At 38.6% G+C, this 19,582-nt stretch overlaps 1 protein-coding gene across 2 annotated transcripts in view; it reads left to right on the forward strand.

Moving 5' to 3' along the window:
- SPY (Tetratricopeptide repeat (TPR)-like superfamily protein) overlaps positions 1–19,299 on the forward strand; it is a 63,956-nt gene extending 44,657 nt beyond the window's left edge. The window contains exons 13-18 of one of the 2 annotated variants that reach the window (XM_088950192.1): positions 271–465; positions 3,103–3,197; positions 3,341–3,476; positions 3,613–3,830; positions 14,518–14,645; positions 18,360–19,299. In XM_088950192.1, the coding sequence (XP_088806318.1) occupies positions 271–465; positions 3,103–3,197; positions 3,341–3,476; positions 3,613–3,830; positions 14,518–14,645; positions 18,360–18,721 (1,134 nt within the window). In that variant the 3' untranslated portion in view covers positions 18,722–19,299. Of the gene's footprint in view, positions 1–270; positions 466–3,102; positions 3,198–3,340; positions 3,477–3,612; positions 3,831–12,611; positions 13,464–14,517; positions 14,646–18,359 lie in introns of those variants that run through there. The other variant, XM_088950191.1, reaches the window with a different exon arrangement.
- The last annotated feature ends 283 nt before the right edge of the window (positions 19,300–19,582 follow it).

Raw genomic sequence — 19,582 nt, forward strand, 5'->3', positions numbered from 1 at the left:
TAGCTAGTGTGGCTGAAATATAGGCAGATAATTTAGCAAGGCTTTGTCCTTGTACTTAATTTTTTTTCTTGAGGCGTAGTTGTTATTTTCATTTCTTTTGTCTTGTTGCCTTGCAAAAGTAAGAAAGTTTGCTTAAAATTCCTACACCCCAACCAAATCCAGCATAAAAATGAGATTTATACTTCTATTTGGAGTAAGAGGTGCTTACAAGCATTTTGTTTCTTTTGCAGCACTAATATTGACTTTAATTATCTGTTTATGGTGTTTTAGGCGGATGCAAAAACAAATAGGTTTCGAGAAACTCTTTTGAGAAAAGGTGGTATATGGAGAGATATTTATGGGATTGATGAGAAGAAGGTTGCAAGCATTGTCAGAGAAGACAAAGTTGACATTTTGGTAGAGCTTACTGGTCATACAGCAAACAATAGGTTAGGAATGATGGCTTGTAGACCTGCACCAATCCAGGTATATTTTATTTTATAGTTGTTTATATTCACAGATTTCTTTTATATATTTTTGCAGCATAGTTTCTGGTTTGCCTTGTCTGTCGGGGTATCAGTTTGTGTTGTTTAGATGACTGGCTTGCAGTTCTTTGACATATGTGGAATTTTCAAATCATAAGATAGGGCCAAGTTTTATCTTTAAAAAAGGGCCAAGTTACTTTATGTTGGTTCTATTAATCTATTACTATTAAATGATAAAATAGATGACTGGCTTGCATGTACAAAATGCAAATCATGGAGAAAGAATGAAGTGGGTATTTGAGTTGGTGTATAGGGGGTGCAAGTTAGGTTACCCAATTTTAAGAATTTAAACTACATCGGGCTAGGGCCATTCAAAATTTAAAAAATTTCCAATCCAACCCTACCCAGATTGGAATCCTATTGATGTTGCGGATAGTGAAGTTGAATTCTTTGAGCACTTTGCAGCAGCATTGGTCTGGCGACTTGGCAATTTTCTCTATTTGGGAATTTGAATAGGTTTTTTTTTTTGAACTGCCCATAGGCTTCATATTTCATTCAATCAAGAAATTGGTACAAAAAAGGCCGAAAAGGCCAATAAAAAAAGCCCAGAAACAATTTCTCAAGAGAACAAAATATAGAAATGGATGAAGGAGAACATAAAGAACTTCTGCAACCAAATAAAGGTGAATAAACGTCACCAACAAAAGTAGAAAATCACATTTCCAATCCACCACATACGGCGAGCGAATCTGCTAGTAGAAATCCATACGACCGCCATTGTTGGGCAAACTACAAACGGAAATCACCTTGAACAGCGTCTGCCTGAGAACAACAAACAGATTCAAACAAAGACGGCAATTGTAAAGCCACATCCACCGGTAACAATCGCCCAAAAGCTTGAGAAAACTCAAGAGGAAACCTCGAGAAAACTTGAGAGAAAGGCTCTCTCAAAACCGAGAGAGGGAAAGAGGAAGGGGAAGGAGAGCCCAGAAGGGCGGCTCCCTTCAGGACTCCCTGAAGAGAGCCGGCCCCAAAGAAATCCCTGTGAGAGTGCCTCTAACGAAAATCCTAACCCTAACCCCAAAGAAATCCCTAGGCGACCCTGGGAATTTGAATAGGTTGACAACCAGTGTTGGAAAGACTTAAAATAAGATAAGCAAGTTAGCAGTACAGGTATCTTTCACTTAGAGGAAGAATTACTCTATTTAAAGGTTTAAAACTCGAAAAGTGCTCTCTGAAGTGTGCCTCTCTATTGCTTGGCGGTTTTTGAACTTCTGGTTATTATGACTGATCAAATTGAGAAAATTTGGAGGGACTTCCTATAAGATGGTTGGAAAGGGAAAGGCTTTATTCAGTAAAGTGGGATAAAGGTCCTCGTCCTTCAGGGAAGTAGGTACTGGAGGTTTGGGGTGGAGAATGTGACATTGTAGAGACAGGTGGTGGTATAAAATATGGTTTTAGAAGACTCAGGTAGCTCTTTGGATCCTAAGCAAGGAAGAGTTCAGAGACTACTTATTTTTTTTTTTGATAAATGATAAGAGTTTTAGAAGATTCTGGTTCCTTCAGCCACCCTATTATCAATTTAGAGTCACCTTCAATGAGCAGTCTGTCAAAATTTAGCCGTCTAGCAACCTGTCTTGCAAGACTGCTTGGAACTCTGCAAAAACTAGTCCCCTATTCCAACCGGGCCTGAGAAGACAGCAACAATATGTCCTTCGTTATTCCTGAAAATCCCTCCTATACCAGCTGGACCTGGGTTCGCTAGGATGCTGCCATCAAAGTTCAACTTGATAAAGCCTTCATCAGGGGGTTCCCAAGCTACCACTGGTCTGTTCCTTCCGGTAGAACTTCTAGCTACAGTTCCCCAGTTTTTCCAAAAGTTATCAACAGAGAAATCTGAGAACAGGTTTGAGGCTTTAATGCAATGTATAGCTCTATTTAGAATACACTCCCACACTGCCTCCACGCTCCTTTCTCTGTCACTGAAGACTGCCATTTCTCTCTTCTCACACCGTCCATATCAAAGCGGCCCTAAGGCATGTTCACATGACTTTACCTCTCTTCTTTGGCCAGCTGAAGGTTGCGGGGTCACTGAAGACTGCAGATTTCCAAAAAGGTCAAAGACCGTTCAGAGACTGTACCATTGATGACATTTTAAAGTCTGGCCTCTAGTAACTGAGAACTCTTTTCTGAGGTGCGCGTTTCAAGTTGAAGCATTGTATCTTGAGTTGAGACTTAGCCAGTATGGTGAGATTAATGCTTCTGGGAGATTACATCCAACAAGTGGTGGTAGGGGTTTTGAAAGCCTTGAAATCAGATAGAAAAACTAAGAACAAAATATTTATTTTTCTTAAATGGACAATATTTATCAGGCTATTCATACACAAGGTGAGGAACATGAACAACATAACTTTAAAATTTTATCATGACCAACATACATTTCCATGGGAACTTTTAATTGTGTCAGAGTTGCAGGAAACAGTCTATATGTGCTATATGATAAAATGGCTGATTCGTTGTTTGCATTATCATGGCTTGCATTATTATAATTCATGAATCATATTTCTTTGCACTGAAAGTTGAATTTCCTTAGTACTGTTAACTTTTCTGTCATTGACATGTCTTCCTTCTACTGCAGGCAACCTGGATTGGCTATCCGAACACAACAGGTCTGCCTACCATTGATTATAGAATCACTGATTCATTGGCTGACCCTCCCAACACAAGGCAGAAGTAGGCCTTAGTATTGCCTTTTGGTGCTATACTCTTTTTTTCTTTGTCAAGATTTTCTTGAGTAGTTTCTTTTATGATGCTTCATATTACAATGTACATATTATGATTTTTCTTTTTCTTTTTCTATTAACAACTATATTCAGACATGTTGAGGAGTTGGTTCGGTTACCTGAATGTTTCCTTTGTTACACACCATCTCCTGAAGCTGGGCCTGTTTTACCAATGCCTGCTCTTTCTAATGGTTTTGTTACTTTTGGGAGTTTTAACAATCTTGCAAAGGTAATGGTCTTAATATTAGAACAGTAATGTTCTGTTTTTTATGGTGGAAGTTTTTTGCGTCTCTTGGAATAGTTATATGCTTGTGTTTTTTATTTGCACAATATTCTTGTTTTCATTCATGTATTTCTTTTCCCAGATTACTCCGAAAGTGTTGAGAGTCTGGGCACGTATACTGTGTGCAGTTCCAAATTCCAGACTTGTGGTAAAGTGTAAGCCATTTTGTTGTGATAGCATAAGGCAGAAGTTTCTTCACACATTGGAGCAAATGGGGCTGGAATCACTACGTGTTGATCTTCTTCCACTAATCCTCCTTAATCATGATCACATGCAAGCATATGGCCTCATGGATATTAGGTAAAAATTGGTACCATGGTTCCTCTGCCTTTTTTTGATACTTTGGTTCCTCTTCTTTTTGAGTTTGAGGGTTCTTTCCTTCTACTTCATCTTTTTGTTTATAACTGATATTTTTTTCTTGCTTTCTCCTTGGTTCAGTTTGATAGTGGTTTCTATTTTTTAAAATAAAAAATTTTATTAGAAGAGAAAAGGATAACAAGGGAGAGATATGAAATCACTCAAAAAGAAGATAAAAACAATAGTCTCAATTTCTTTATGGTAGTTTCTTTTCTTTTTATTCCCTATTTTAAGAGTAAAAATGTTATCCTTATTTTTATTTATCAAAAAAGCGATGCTATCCTTCTTTGTTCTTTCCTCATTCAGGGCTTTGGTAGCTATTATTTTAACCTTTTTCTTTATCACTAATAATTAAGGGCAAAGGGCAGCCCAGTGCACAAGGCTTCTGCCATTGCGGCATCTGGGGAGGGACAGATGTCACAGCCTTACCCATGCAATACAGAGAGGCTGTTTCTAAGATTTGAACTCTGGTCACCCAGCTCGAAATGGAGCAGCCTAACCGTTGTGCCAAGGCCCACCCTCCTTTATCAGTCACAATGATTTCATTAAATCATTACATATATCTTAAAAATGTGCAAGTCATAGGTGAAGATGATTTTCAAATATAGTGTTTCTATACATAAGCTATATGAGACTATGTCATACAAAGATAAAAGAATCTGCCTACAAGTTATTGATACATAGCTCTGTTCTTAAGTGATTCTCCTCTTTTTGCATTTAACTTGCGGTTCTGATAAATTGGTGTATCCACAAGTTAAACCACCATCTTCCCTGTCTCTTGAAGTAAATCAAGTACATATTTTCTTTGAAATACGAAGAAACCATGCTTGGACTGAACTATCTCTATTCACGAAAAGTACCTTAACTCTATTAACTCTTTGATCTTTAATCTAAAACTCTTTGCTCATGTAAGCAAGGTCAACTCTATATGTAGGTAAGGCCTCCGAAAGTCTGGAGAGACTAGCGATGAAGGTCTGTCGGTGATTGCATAGAGGGAGAGGGGAGGAGAGAGGAAATCTGGGTCTCCCTCCTCACAATGGGTCTTTTCAATGTGTTGTAGGGTGCTAGGTGTATTGGTGTTGGGTCCTTATATGGGTATGGGGGCCCTATTTATATTATCTTTAGGCCTCATAAATTCTAGAATTTTCTTATATTTGGAAATTTACTGTTTTATCCTTCAATTGATATTCTAGAATGTTCTAGTACTAAGTTGTTTCCAATAACTCTAATTATGAATAATGGACCTAGACTAGTCTGATTTGACTTGCGATCTTGCCAGGTCAACTGGGTTTATGTACTTCCATAAATCCATTGTCTTACAGCTTAAAAATTGCTTGAGACAATCAAATCTCATATGTATTATTTTTGGTCATCACTATATCATCTACGTATACGATCAAAATGGTCAATGAAGTATCATTCCTTTTTAGAAAAATAGTGTGATCTGACTATAATTGAATATATCCAATTGGACACTATCTAATATTGCACCAAAGATTATAGCTATTGACTGTAATACTTCCTCCTTCCAGAGATTGAAAGGTAACCCAAGCAGTTTGACTATTACGTTGTCCTCAACCTCAAAACTTTGGTATTAGAGAGAGGGCACCATTTTGAGTTTGGCAACACCAGCCTCTGAGTGAATATTTAAAGCTGAAATCTCTACTTCAACTTCACCTAGATTTATTAGAGCTTTACAAGATTCATAAGGTGTAATCACCATCAGATTTGGCAGGTTCAATTCTCTGAGTATCGCCTGCGCAATACCCCTCTAATCCTTTGGTGGGCTTGAAGTTTCCACCACAAATTTCTTCCCCCAATCCTCCGTCCTTGATGTTGTTACCATTTTACAGTTTCTTTTTCCTTTTCTTGCAATCGTCCATTTCCTGTCAACAGATTCTTCCTCTCTTTTGTTTACCCACTTTCTTTTCCTTTGCTATAGCTTCTATTTGTTCTGTTTTCAGCTGTTGAGTAAAATCACTCAGTAACTCTGCCACAACCTTCCATCCATTACCCCTTCTACCTTATGGGAAGCAAACTAACTGCTTCTTTCTTCCTCCAAAGAATTCCTGCAGAGTTATGTGGCATTCTTTTGCATTCTTTTTACATTCCAGTTCATATCTCTTTCTTCCATCTAAGTTGAACTCCATAAAGTTCACTTGTTTACCTTTAGAACTTGCTTCTAAAACGAACTTCTGCATCCATTCGATCACTTCCAGACCTTCCAGCAGTATTGTGGCTTTCTTTGCCTCCCTAATCTTCAAGCTCTTCAGCCCTCTGATCCTTATCTCTTCGAAGGTGAAATCTTTTGCTTCAATCATCATCGCATTCCTAGATGTCCTAACAACTCCCAATCTCCTATTCAAAAAAAAAAAAGAAAAAGAAATTGTAACAAAAAATAGTCCAAAGACAATCAAAGTGCCTAGCAGCTTACTGATGGAGAATCGAGATACAAAGAACTTTGTTTAAGCGACAAAATGGAAAAGAGTATTTCAGCTGGAGAAGAAGAAGATCCTCATGGAGGAGATATCAAATAGGGGGAAGAAGAGCCTAAAAATAAGAGAAGACCAACGAGCAACGATCCTAATGGACTTAGAAGTGGTCGACTGGTTTAAAGGTTTTGTAGATGGTTTACAACTTGCAGAAATGAAATGACAAACAAGGGAAAGAGATTTACAGTAGAAAATAGAAGAAACATAAATGGCGGTTTTATTGTGTTAACAGAGTTCTATGGCAAAGGGAGGAAACAATTAGTATGCCTACCGGAGGGACAAGCTAAACAGGGGTGGAAGAAGATCGTAGGTGCTCTTGAGGAGTTCAACCAGGGAAAATGGGTGATCCTAAATATTGAAGAGCAAACTCAGAAGAAAGAACAAAAATCGGTGGAGGCAAATGAGAGTTTAACCGGGAAAACAAGCTAGTTAAAACAAAGTGAAGTGACTACTCCCATAACAGTACTCTCAACAGATACCTGTCCGAAAATATTGTGGGATGAAAGGAATGTGGAATGGAACAAGAGGAAGGTAGTGAAGGTAAAAAAAGAGGTTGAGAATTGGGAAGAAGTTTGGCAATCTTGAGGGAGACGTTTCAGCCAAAGGAGAAATTCACCCTTATCCCTTTTGAGAGATGTAAAGCAATACTTGACATGGCCGAACTTCATTTTGAGAATAGAATGCTTGAAACAAAATATGGCTAGATTGCAGTGGAAAACTGGTTGCCTTCTTGTAATGAATTGAACATCTCTCAGAAGACCATAGTCATCAAGATTTTGGGGTTACCCTTTAACCTCTGGAAAGAACACTTTTTCCACAAAATAGTAGTGGCTTGTGGTGGTGTTTTGGAAGGGTTCTGCATGGAAAATCTTCAAGCGACAAAAATCAAAGTGGCAGGAGTAAAATCTGAAAAAATCCCAAGGAGTATGGATATCTTTGCTGTTGATTGTTGGAGAATGGTGTGGTTGGTGTCAAAAGTCGAAGCAAATCTTTGGAACAATTTGGAGGAAGAAGACACTGATGTGGACTCTTGGAGGCCATATGGTAAGAGTTGGCTGGACCGCCCGAAAGGTCAAGCTGACCAGGGAATTATGGAAACTGAAAAGTCGAGGGATAGCCTTAAGAAGCACTCCTTGCCATTTATGGGAGATTTTTCGAAAAAATTTGAATGGGATCCAACGGTCCAAAGAAAATCCTACTCTGAGGTGTTGAGATAGAGAAGCAGGCCTTCTTGCGCCCATTTCACAAAGAAAATTGGGAATTTTGGGTCGGGGCTACATAACCCGACCCAAGCTTTTAAACCGATTGCAAAGAGCTTAGTTGGGTCATGTGACCCTCTTATTTCTCATGCGCAAAGGTTTGGTACACAGGTGGGGGACGATAGGTGCGATCTATCATCGTCCCCATCGACCTCCCCTTTGACCTTTCGGGACTTGTGTGCCTGTGCGCCTACGGGAACGACAAACAGAGCCTTCTTCCCTCTCTTTCTCAGGTTGCAGGCACCTCTTCTGCGTAAGGAAAGACTCTTCAATGGAGGACGGCTACAGAGGAGAACTCCACAACACCTGAAAAGCCGAACCCTAGATACAATAGGGATTCGCAAGGGGACTCTAAATATGACTCCGACTGGGAGGACTTGAGAGATGTGGGTGATGAAGAAGTGGATCAGCCGTCAAATATAGGCAGCCTCGACTCAACAAAGGTCTGTAACTTTACAGACCTTGAGGACTATGGAACGAAACTCCTTTTTATTGAAGAAGTTAGTATGGAAGTTTTGGAGCTATAGGATTCGGGGATTGGTGACTCTTCTGCGGAGAGTGGGAGGCCTCTTGATGATTCTCAAAGAGGGTAGAAAGTAGAAACAAAGCAAGATCAAAGGCAGGGTAACGAGCTTGAGGAGTTGGGTTCTCACTACAAACCAAACATGGAATCACTTGAGGAATAGATCCCCCCAGCTGCACAGGTGGCTACTGAACCTGAACTTGAACCATCAGGGTTTGTCTTTGGAGTGGTCGGCGGAAACCAGATTCAGGATCAGGGAGTTCCTTCCCCCCCTTTCCCTTTCTCCAATTCTCTCCTCCCCTTTTTACTCTCAAAATTCAATTGATATTATTCCTAGTAGTAATCCTCAACTTTTGGTTTTTGCAGTTCTAGTCGTAGAAACTTCACCAGTGGCGGATAATGACCCTTGTGAGGAAGGAGAAGTTGGGAGAGGAGATAAAGATAGGGAGGAGGGAGGAATCCTGACAGTGAATCATGAGAAGCTATTAGAGAAGGAAGAAGGGGAAACTGGAATTGATGTCGGTACAGAAGAAAAGGGGAAGGTACCTAGTTGGTTAGGTAAGGAAAATGATGAATGCAGAAGACCACCCAAATTAAAAGGGCATGAACAAAAGGAAGCTAGAGGAAAGTTTACCAAAGGGAAGTTCTATCTTAGAATGGAGATAGGAGATGATAACAAAAAAGAAAAAGAAGAATGAATGAGGTGGAAAAAACTAGTTTGTGGAGTATCCTATGATAAATCTATAAACAAGAAGAGGGAGAAAAAAAGAGGAGACTAGGACTGGGTTAGGGAGAAAAAAGTGGAATGAAGATTCTTTGTTGGAATGTAAGAGGATTAGGGAGTGCAAATAAAAGGAGAATCATCAGGAGTGTGATAAGAAAAGAGAGACCGGTAGTGGTCATGCTCCAGGAAACAAAACTTTCGGATTTGGATGGAAGATGGATAAGAAGTATCTGGGTAGCAGGGGTCTAAGTTGGTCCTTTACCCCATCTTGGGGTGCCTCAAGTGGTATCCTCACGATTTGGAAGAATGAGGAAGTGGATTGTCAAGAGGAGTTGATAGGACAATACTCGGTATCAATAAAAGCCAAGAGGATGAGTGATGGAAGGATGTGGGTGCTAACTAATGTGTATGGCTCAAGCTCATATAGAGAGAGGGATATATTCTGGGGAGAGTTAGCCACAATTAGGGGCCTATGGGATGGTCCATGGTGTTTGGGTGGGGATTTCAATGTGATAAGGTACACAAGTGAGACAAACAATCCCAATCAAACCATAACAATAGGTATGAGACATTTCAACTCCTTGATTAAATCCCTAGAATTGTGAGAACCTACCTTGTTGCAAGCCTCCTTCACATGGTCAAATCTTCAGGAAAGTCAAGTCTGCTAAAAAATGGACATGTTTCGTTTCTCATTTGATTGGGAGGAGTTGTGGGGAAACTTAACACTAAAAGCCCTCCCTAGAGTAACCTCAAACCATTGGCCTCTAAGCTTCTACCAAGAAAACCTTATTGGAGGCCCCACACCCTTTAGATTTGAGAATATGTGGCTGGAAGTTCCAAATTTTTTGCAAAAGGTAAAGGATTGGTGGTCAGAAGGTGGAATAGGGGCTAGAGAGAAGGTGGTGAGATTCACCAAGAAGTTGAAAAGATTGAAGGAAAAGATCAAGGAGTGGAACAAAGAGGAATTTGGAAATTTTGAGGTGTTAAAGGAGGATTTAGCTAGGAAAATAGAGAAGTTGGATCAAAGGGAAGCAAATAAAGAATGTGGATCGGAGGATAGAGCTGAAAGATGGAATTTAAAAGTGCAACTATAGGAGATCCTAAGGAAAGAAGAAATTTCTTGGAGACAAAAATCAAGATGCAAATGGCTTCTGGAGGGGGATGGAAACACTAGATTTTTCCACTCCCTAGCAAATGGGAGAAGAAGGGAAAACCAAATCTCCAGTATAGAGGTGGAGGGAAGAGAAATAAACTCAAAGGAGGAAATTGAAAGGTGCTTTGTGGATCATTTTAAGTCAATCCTGGGGTCCTCTATTGAAAGCAATTTGGATCTGGGAGAATTACAGTGGGATAGAGTGCCAGAAACCGAAGCTGCCATCTTAGAAAGAGCCTTCAGTGCAGAGGAGGTCCATGAAGCAATCTTCTCGATGGATAGATCAAAATATTTGGGGCTGGATGGTTTTTCAATGGCTTTCTATTAAGATTGTTGGGAAATCTTGAAGGATGATTTAATGGATGTCTTTGGTGAGTTCTATCAAAAAGGGATACTCTCTCCAGGAGCAAATGCAACATTTATTGCTTTAGTGCCAAAAAAGAAAGAGGCCAAAACCCCTAAGGTTTACAAATCGATAAGTCTTGTGGGTAGCATGTACCCACAAGAACCATATTGCTAAAGTTCTGGCTTGTCAGTTGAAAATAGTCTTGTCATTTGTTATTTCACAGAACCAAGGGGCTTTTGTAGAAGGGAGACAAATTGTGGATCAAATCTTGGTGGCAAATGAATGTGTGGCAACTAAGAAAAAACAAGGTGGCATAGGTTTGGTTTGTAAGTTGGATCTAGAAAAAGCTTATGATATGGTGGATTGGTCCTTCTTGTTGAATCTCATTGAAAAGATGGGTTTCGGTGAAAGGTGGAGAATGTGGATCAAAGAATGTATTAGCTCGACACATTTCTCTATTCTTCTATATGGGGTAGCAAAGGATTTCTTCCCGGCTAAAAGAGGACTGAGACAGGGTGATCCTTTATCCCCATTCTTATTTACTTCTGTGGCTGAGGTTCTGAGTACACAAATCATCAAGGCTGACCAAGAAAATCAGTTCAAAGGCTGGAGGATTGGTAGTTCAGAAGTGGTGGTGTCTCACTTGCAATTTGCAGATGGTACAATCATCTTCTATGAGAGTTGTGATGAATCCAGTTTGAGGAATCTGATTGGTGGACAAGTTTCAACAAGCCTCCAAACTAAAAGTAAATTGGGGAAAAAGTTGTGTAGCGGGAATAAACATAGGGGAGGGTGACATCCAAGCCTTGGCAAATTTGCTAGGTTGTGAAGTGAAAAGCTGGCCCTTAGAATACCTAGGTTTGCCATTGGGGGGAAACCCGAAAACTGAAATCTTTTGGAAGCCAATTTTAGAGAGATTCGCAAAGAAGTTGGCAATGTGGAAGAGAAATTACATTTCCCTGGGGGGTAGAATCACCTTGATAAAGTCCACCCTAGCAAACCTGCCTACCTATTTCCTCTCCACCTTTAAGATCCTGGTGAAAATATCAAGGAAGTTGGAGAAGATAATGAGGGATTTCTTGTGGGAACCTGGTGATGAAAAGAAGGATCATTTAGTGAAGTGGGAGCAAGTTTGTAAATCTAAGGAGCAAGGTAGCCTAGGTATTGGGAACATCTTATAGAAAAACAAGGCCCTTCTAGGGAAATGACTATGGAGATTCCTTTGTGAAGAAGATAGGTTGTGGCACAGGGTCATTAAGAGCATTCATGGTGAAGCAGAAAATAGCTAGGATGCAAAATTAGCTTCCAATGCAGCTCCGAACTCCCCCTGGAAGGCAATCTTTGAGGTACTACCGAATTTTCTTCAATTTATTTGTTTCGATGTTGGGTGTGGCAATAAAGTTTTATTCTGGGAAGACCTTTGGGTTGGGGATTTGCCTTTTAAGGATATTTTTCCGGACCTCTACTCTTTATCAAACCTTAGAAACAAACTTGTTGCTAGGGTTGGCATACTTTCAGATCTGGGTATCTCTTGGGACTTTGGCTTCAGAAGGGGGCTAAGGGAAAACGAATGTGAATCCCTATTGCTTTTGCTTTCAACCCTTGATAAGGTCTATTTAGACCAAACTAAAACTGATAGTAAAGTATGGTCCCCAACTCCTGATGGTTTATTTTCTTGTGCCTCTTTCTTTGGTTTGCTCACTCTTTCTAATCCTTTGGGGATGAACTTTCCAGTGAGAGAAATCTGGTGTATCCGATCCCTCCTAAAGTGCAATCCTTCTGTTGGGAAGTGTTCCTAGGGAAGGTCAACACTTGTGATGTGCTACAAAAAAGAAGGCCAAATAAATGTCTCTCTCCCCATGTTGAGAAGGTCTATTTAGACCAAACTAAAACTGATAGTAAAGTATGGTCCCCAACTCCTGATGGTTTATTTTCTTGTGCCTCTTTCTTCGGTTTGCTCACTCTTTCTAATCCTTTGGGGGTGAACTTTCCAGTGAGAGAAATCTGGTGTAAACCGATCCCTCCTAAAGTGCAAGCCTTCTGTTGGGAAGTGTTCCTAGGGAAGGTCAACACTTGTGATGTGCTACAAAAAAGAAGGCCAAATAAATGTCTCTCTCCCCATGCGTGTCCTTAGTATGGATTGTGGTGAAACCCTACCCCACTTACTCTTATCCTGCTCTTTTGTTTCTTGTATTTAGGAAATTGTTTGTTCTCTCTTTGGATGCAGATGGGCTCTCCCACAGGATATGGTAAGTCTATTCAGCCCCTCCTTCCTGAGGCAACAGAAGAAAAGAGGAAAGTGCTTATGGAAGGCAGCAAGAGCTTCTGTGGTTTGGACTATATGGGAGGAAAGAAACCAAAGAATCTTCTCTGGAAAAAGTAAATCAAAGGAGGAAGTCATCACAACCATAAAAATCAGAACTGCATATTGGGTGATGACTATGGATCTTTTCAAAAACTTCTCCACGAATGAGATTTTCAGAAGCTGGACTGAAGTAGCACAAACAGATTTTCCTAAAGAAGTTGTGAGAGCGGAGTGGAAGCCACTTGCGCTGAACAAATTAAAACTAAACTTTGATGGGATCTCCTTTGGCAACCCGGGAAGGGCAGGTATAGGAGGCATTATTAGAAATCATCTAGGTGAAGCGGTGGCACTCTTCTCAGGACCAATAGGTTTTGGTGACTCAATACAGGCTGAATCATTGGCTCTACTTCAAGGCTTAAAGATGGCTGAGTAGATTGGTACAACAGACTTAGAAATAGAAGGAGACCCGCTGCTGGTCATTTCTTGGGCTAAAAACATTACATCAGCACCTTGGAAGCTCAAATTTATATACAGAGAAATAGACATAATTGCAAGGAAGTTCAACACTCAGTTTGGCTGGATCAAAAGGACTGCAAATGGATTGGAGGACACTCTAGCAAAACAGGGGGCAAATAGATCTACCTTGTACTGGGCAGAACTGTAAATGCTTTGTAGTGTTTGCAGATTGGGTTAATGCTTTCTGCAACCAATATCTATTGTATTTCTATATTTCTCTGTTATTAATAAAATCTTTTTGCTGATAAAAAAAAAAAATCTTCATCGCTTTCCTCCATCTTGCAGCTTCTACGAATCTTCATCCCATTTAATATGCTTATATCATCCTTTGATATCTAGATTTTGAACTCAAGTGTCTTTTCTCAATACTTACTGTATTTTTTCCTTTTAATTTAATAAATACATTTTATTTAATTTATTATAAAAAATGGATTAATTTAAATGAAGTGGCTGATACAGTAACTATAAAATTGGCTTTATTCAGTTGTTTTGTGATGATTTGATAGTGAATAGATTTAAGAACTATTGAGTGGGAGAATAGGTCAAAGTCACATGTCTCCCAACCTCTTTTAATATTGTATTGATTCTGGGATAGAATATAATGACAGACCTGTCTTTTTACAAAAAAAATTACCAATTTCTTATGCTCTTATATCTTAACATATTCTTCTTGGGAGGGGAGGAACTTACTATAAAAACAAGTGTTTTCAGTTAGAAGAGAGGGGTAGATAGAGTAAAACTGAAGAATCTCAAGATTGGATGCTGGAAGCAGTAGGGCTGGTAGAAGTTAATGGGATGGCTTAGTTGGGAATGGAGGAGTTAGGGAGGATACTGAAGAGACCAGGGCCCCAAGAGGAGGGGGGGGGGACAAGAAATTATGGAAAGAAATATGATTTTTTTTTTAACTTTGTAAGATAGAGGAGTTGGTGGTGGATAAGTTAGCTTCATTTTGGTTCAGGTTTCTGCTAAAGAATCTTTATGGCTGATTTTGATTTTTGTATGTTGAAGTTTGGACTGTTGGGGTTTTGATGTATACAGATGTGAATTTGGAGCTACCTTTCGTTGGTTCTTTTTTAGTTTTCTTGTCTTTGTATTTAGATGCTTAGGCTGTTAGGTTGGGTTGTTTGTTTGAGCAATGTATGGTTTCTTTTTCCTGTGTGTTATCTCAACACTCCATTATATTTGCTTTTTCTCTTCTTTTAATAAAATGTCTTCTTCATGGCTTCTCTTTCTGAAATCTGCTCTAAATTATTGTTTTCTTCATTATTTATTCTCTTGTATTTCTGATCTTGATGTTGATCTTCTCATATAGCTTGGATACCTTCCCATATGCGGGGACCACAACAACATGTGAATCTTTGTACATGGGAGTTCCATGTGTTACTATGGCTGGCTCAGTACATGCCCATAATGTCGGTGTAAGCCTTCTCAGTAAAGTTGGTGAGGAACTTTCTTTTCTGCATAGTTTTGGAAGTATTTTATGCAGCATTTCTCCCGGGTACATTGTTGACTTGTATACTTAGCTCCAACAAAAATAGAAATTTGTACAGTTAGACATTTAAGTGATTGCAACATAATCCCTATGACTTCTTAATATATACCTGTGGTTTTTAGATTCTATTAAGCGTACTTTGAGTTTGGTATTCTTTGCTCTATATGGTAGTTTTAGTGTTTTTACAATTTTCTTCCCTCAAAATATAAATGAACTTTTTCTAGTGGTTTGCAATGCTTTCACGTTTCCTACACTCTTTTAACATTCCTTTATGACTTCTCCAATACCACTTACAAGTTAACTTTGCTGTCGATGCTCATGTGTCCCATGAACATAGTATGCAGTTTGGTTTACTTGGTATGATTCTCATTTTGATCATGGCTGGCCTGAGAAATCAGATCGACAGATGAAATTCTGGAAATAACTAAAATTAGAAGGATAAAAACTGAAATATCTTCAAAACAATGTCAAATTTATTACTCTCTTTGGTCCTTTTTCTAAATGTGTGATAAGTTTATCTAAAAGTTCACTTGTGACTCAAATAACATTCTTACAAGAAGTGCATTCATGACCCCTCCACCTACAGTACATAGCTTCAGTGTGAAGACCGAGATTCTTCAATTCCTCTTCACTTTGCTCCAATTCTTATCAAATTGTTTAGTACATTACATCAACACCTCAATGTGGAAGGAATGGTATGAATCTACAACAAAGAAGTTAACCTTTTCTTTGCGCTCAAAGAAAGAAAACCATTTGCTTCTATAGTTCTATGTCGAAAGTACATGATTCTGATGTCAGATCTATCACAAATCATATTCTTCTTATATATGTTGATTTATTCATGTTTTTGGGTCACTTGAGCAACAGCATAAGGGGGAGGAGCACAACAATATGCCAAATATGAAAATATTTAGGATTTGAGTGTCTGGTTATGATGCCAAAAACTTGTACCGGGGTGCCATATCGTATGGTGTAAACTTTGTATCCTACACTGGCCAGCTGTATCTGGGTAAAACAGGTTCAAGAGACTTGCTGTTCACACACATATATGGTGGGTTTTCTACTTGGGTCATTTAGTGAGCTTCCTTAGATGACCTGAGAATCTTCTACATGGCAAAGTTGTTTGGGACTTAAAAGGAGTCTCCGCATTCCTTTCCCCATCTTCTATCCATGAAACATTAAAACCATATATTGGCGTATGTGTAGAATAAATCATCCTTTATAGGTAGGTTTTAGGTTCAAAACTTGAAACCTCAAACAGATCACATTAGCTGTGCAAACCACAATACAAGGTGAGGCATATGGCTGATATGGAGCTAATCCAGTGGGCCCCATATCTGTAGGGAAGCTTTCTACTTGACCTGACTAGTGAACCTTTTCCGTCCATCCATATAATATATAACTATAAATTTATATATTATAAAAAATCTCAATAAAAAGAACAGAATTGTAAATGTGAATTTTGAGACATAATTGATAAAGAAAAGTGAATAACCTAATTTCGAGACATAATTGAATCGGGTATAACCTAGATCCTAACTTCACTCATTAATATTTGGATTCAAATGAATTCTTATCCATCAGATTTGGATATTTGCACACCATTAATAAATTAAACTAAAAATTATCAAAATGTGATGTTTCATTAATAAGATTAACTAAGGCACTGATATTTTATGTCATAAATAAATGAACTGAAAGAACTTTTGAGACTTGATCCTATGACTTTTTAGTACACATATGACATTCAAACCAACTAATAGATACAATCCAATTTTTTTTAAAAGAAAAGGTTAACTTGATTAATAGGTACAATACAAGTTTATTTACATCATAAGCATATATTTAAATATTATCAAATGGATAGAGGTAGATTCATATTTGATCCACTTTCAGATCACACTTGGCTGAATTGAATTTGAATTCAAACTCAGACAAACAGATACCATTTGCACCCTACTAAAAAAACCATTTTTTGATGTTGATCCAGCTATTTGGGGTATTGAGAGGGATAGATTGTATACAGATCTAACCTTTGGCCTTTTTTTTTTTTTTTTTTGCACAAAGGAGCCGCTCCCAGAATTGAACATGCATTCTCATGCTTGTCAGCTTTAGATTAGTCATTAGACCAAGCAATGGCCCCTGTTTGTAGCTTACATGTATCTCTTAAAATCAAGAGCTAGAGATAGCAATAACACTCTAAAATCAGGAATATATAGAGAATTAGCAGTTCCAATGGAGGCATAGTCAATTTTTAAACAAATTTGCACATGAATACAAATCCAATAAGCTAGACCATTGTTTGTGTTGATTTTTCTTTGCATGCTTGAATCCAAGCACCAAGGGGTCGAGTGGCATTCCACTTGCACATGGACTGGGGCACTTGGGTCCGACTCCACAAACTGGAAAAAAATGCCTGCCGTGCAAGAGCTTGTTTATGGCTTTTAGCATGCATATGATGTAAATGCAAATAGCCTTACTTGATTATAAATACAAAGTTATTCAGTCTTACTTGATTGAGAAAAACAAATAGCCTAACTCAGCAAGAGGGATGATGCAGGAGCTATGAAGGTAAAAATAAGAAATCTTTTTTGTTCTATATTTTTAGACAGCATGGGTATTTTGATCATCTTCTAGGCCTTAAAAAATAGAATATTTCAATAGTATCAATCATATAATATAAATGCTTGCATACAGTTCTAATGTTTTACTTTAAATCCAATCACCTAGTTAATACATTTAAAGGAGCTCAGTAAGAAGGTTTCAAAATCCAATTGTCTTGTCATCTTTTTACCCTTTTATCTTTACCATGTGCATGCTCTTACACTAGTGTATGTAATATAAATTGTGTTAGGGAATGGGAACAGCATGTATCTCTTAAAATGAAAGGGCAAGTGACTACTATGGCATTTGCGAAACTAGAACTTGTAGAGAACTAATGGTTCAGATAAAAATGTATAACCAACCAGTGTTTAAACTAATTTGCATATAAAATACAATTTGATAAAACGAGAGTGTTTTTGTGTTCATGATGTGGCTTTCCACCTGCATGGATTGGGGACTTGGGTCTGACTCCACATGCTTGGAAAGTGTCATTTCAACAATAACGTGTTTCAACATTCATTTGCCTGTAGATAAAGGACACAGATAAATGAAATGTTACCATTGATACCTAAGAACTCTTTATGAGACTTGAGGAAAGTTGGATTTCATAATCCTAGATTCATTATTTGTTTAATTTGAGAAGGAAAGCAAAGTGGTTTTATATTTCTATGCAAAAATGAAGAGATAAAAATGTATGTTATACATGAAGCTGACAGTAAGCAACCCCCTTTCCCCTAAAAAAAAACAACTTTAGATATTTGCACCTCATGCATACAAACATAAGATAATTTTTTAAGAGTGGGTTAGACTTGTTGAATTCCTCAGCTACATGACATATCACAACCTCCCGCTAGTTAAGATGTTCATTATGTCAAACAATAAAGTAGGAAAAATAAGAAATGAAAGTGTCCAGAGCTCAGAGTCAAAATGGATATTTGTTCATTTAGAAGATACCTTGCAGCAGTATTTCCTACTTGTGCAGCTTTTATCTTCTTTCATGCTTTTTTCTTACATAATTGGTCCAAATTAACTAGAACTTAGTGCTTTCTGAAATGCAGGGTTAGGACATCTAATTGCTAAAAATGAAGATGAGTACGTCCAGCTAGCAATCGACTTGGCATCTAATATTTCAGATCTCTCAAAGCTTAGAGTGAAGCTTCGAGACCAAATGATGAACTCTCCAGTCTGTGATGGACGAAACTTCGTCTTAAGTTTGGAATCAACATATCGCAACATGTGGCACCGTTACTGCAAAGGTGATGTGCCATATTTAAGGAACATGGAAACATCAGAGCACCAGCAAGTTCAACAACAAACAGCTCAGAAGAACTTTGAGCCCACAAGGATCACTGGCCCCAAAGAGAGCCCCCTTGCATCTATCAAGACCAATGGGTTCAAACCAGGCAAACCAACCATCTGAGCCTTTACAGTTGGCGAGGGATATGGAGATCAGATGAATCAGATTTCAAATGAGTGAAATGGTGCTAAGACAACCCAGTTGGCTCAGTGCTCCCTCTTTGGTGCATTCTGGGAATTCTTGGATGGCAATGTCAGGAGATGTGTATACTCGTTGCCTCTGTGTGCTGAATTTTATATCCTATTCAGCTGTATATTGATGACAATATGCTGGAATTAAGTCAGGCAGGAGCCGTGGCAACAAGCCAACAACCCATCTCTAGATGAGAAAGACGTTACATTTGGAATACTGCCAGAGTGCCAGTAATTATTACTTTCTACGTGCGAGACAGAATATAAATTGGAGTAGAGGTAATGGACTGTGGTACTCTTAGCCATGACCCATGATTCATGTCCTTGTTTTCCCGATAATTCAAAAATTTATAGTGGGTTGTAAATTTGAAAGTGAAATCCGTTCTTAGAAGGGATTCTCAGAACTTGTAGCCCTTGAATTTGTGCACTTGGATTTGAGGAATTTTCAGATCCCGATGTTATTACTTTATCATTCCAACCCCAACTCGTATCATTGACGGGTTTGTATCAGTAAGCTCTTTTTTTTTTTTTTTTTTGAGAGTAGTGTGCTTTTGAATTTGAAGCATCTTTGTTGTTTTCCTTGCTTTGGCCTCATCCTGTCCGCAGAATATATCATCACTCTTTTTACCTTTCCTGGGACCGCAGATTAGCTGCACTTGATGGTGGGCTGTTCACAAATAAATTCAAACTGACCAACCCGGCCTGACCCAACTGATTTGGCCGGTTTTTTTCACCACCAATCGTTTTGGGTTGGAAAGACGGGTAAATCAATAATTTGGTTCAGTTTCTATAA

The sequence above is a fragment of the Nelumbo lutea genome, chromosome 6, assembly GCF_056320005.1.
Source record: "Nelumbo lutea isolate HS-2025 chromosome 6, American lotus-T2T, whole genome shotgun sequence".
Lineage (NCBI taxonomy): Eukaryota > Viridiplantae > Streptophyta > Magnoliopsida > Proteales > Nelumbonaceae > Nelumbo > Nelumbo lutea.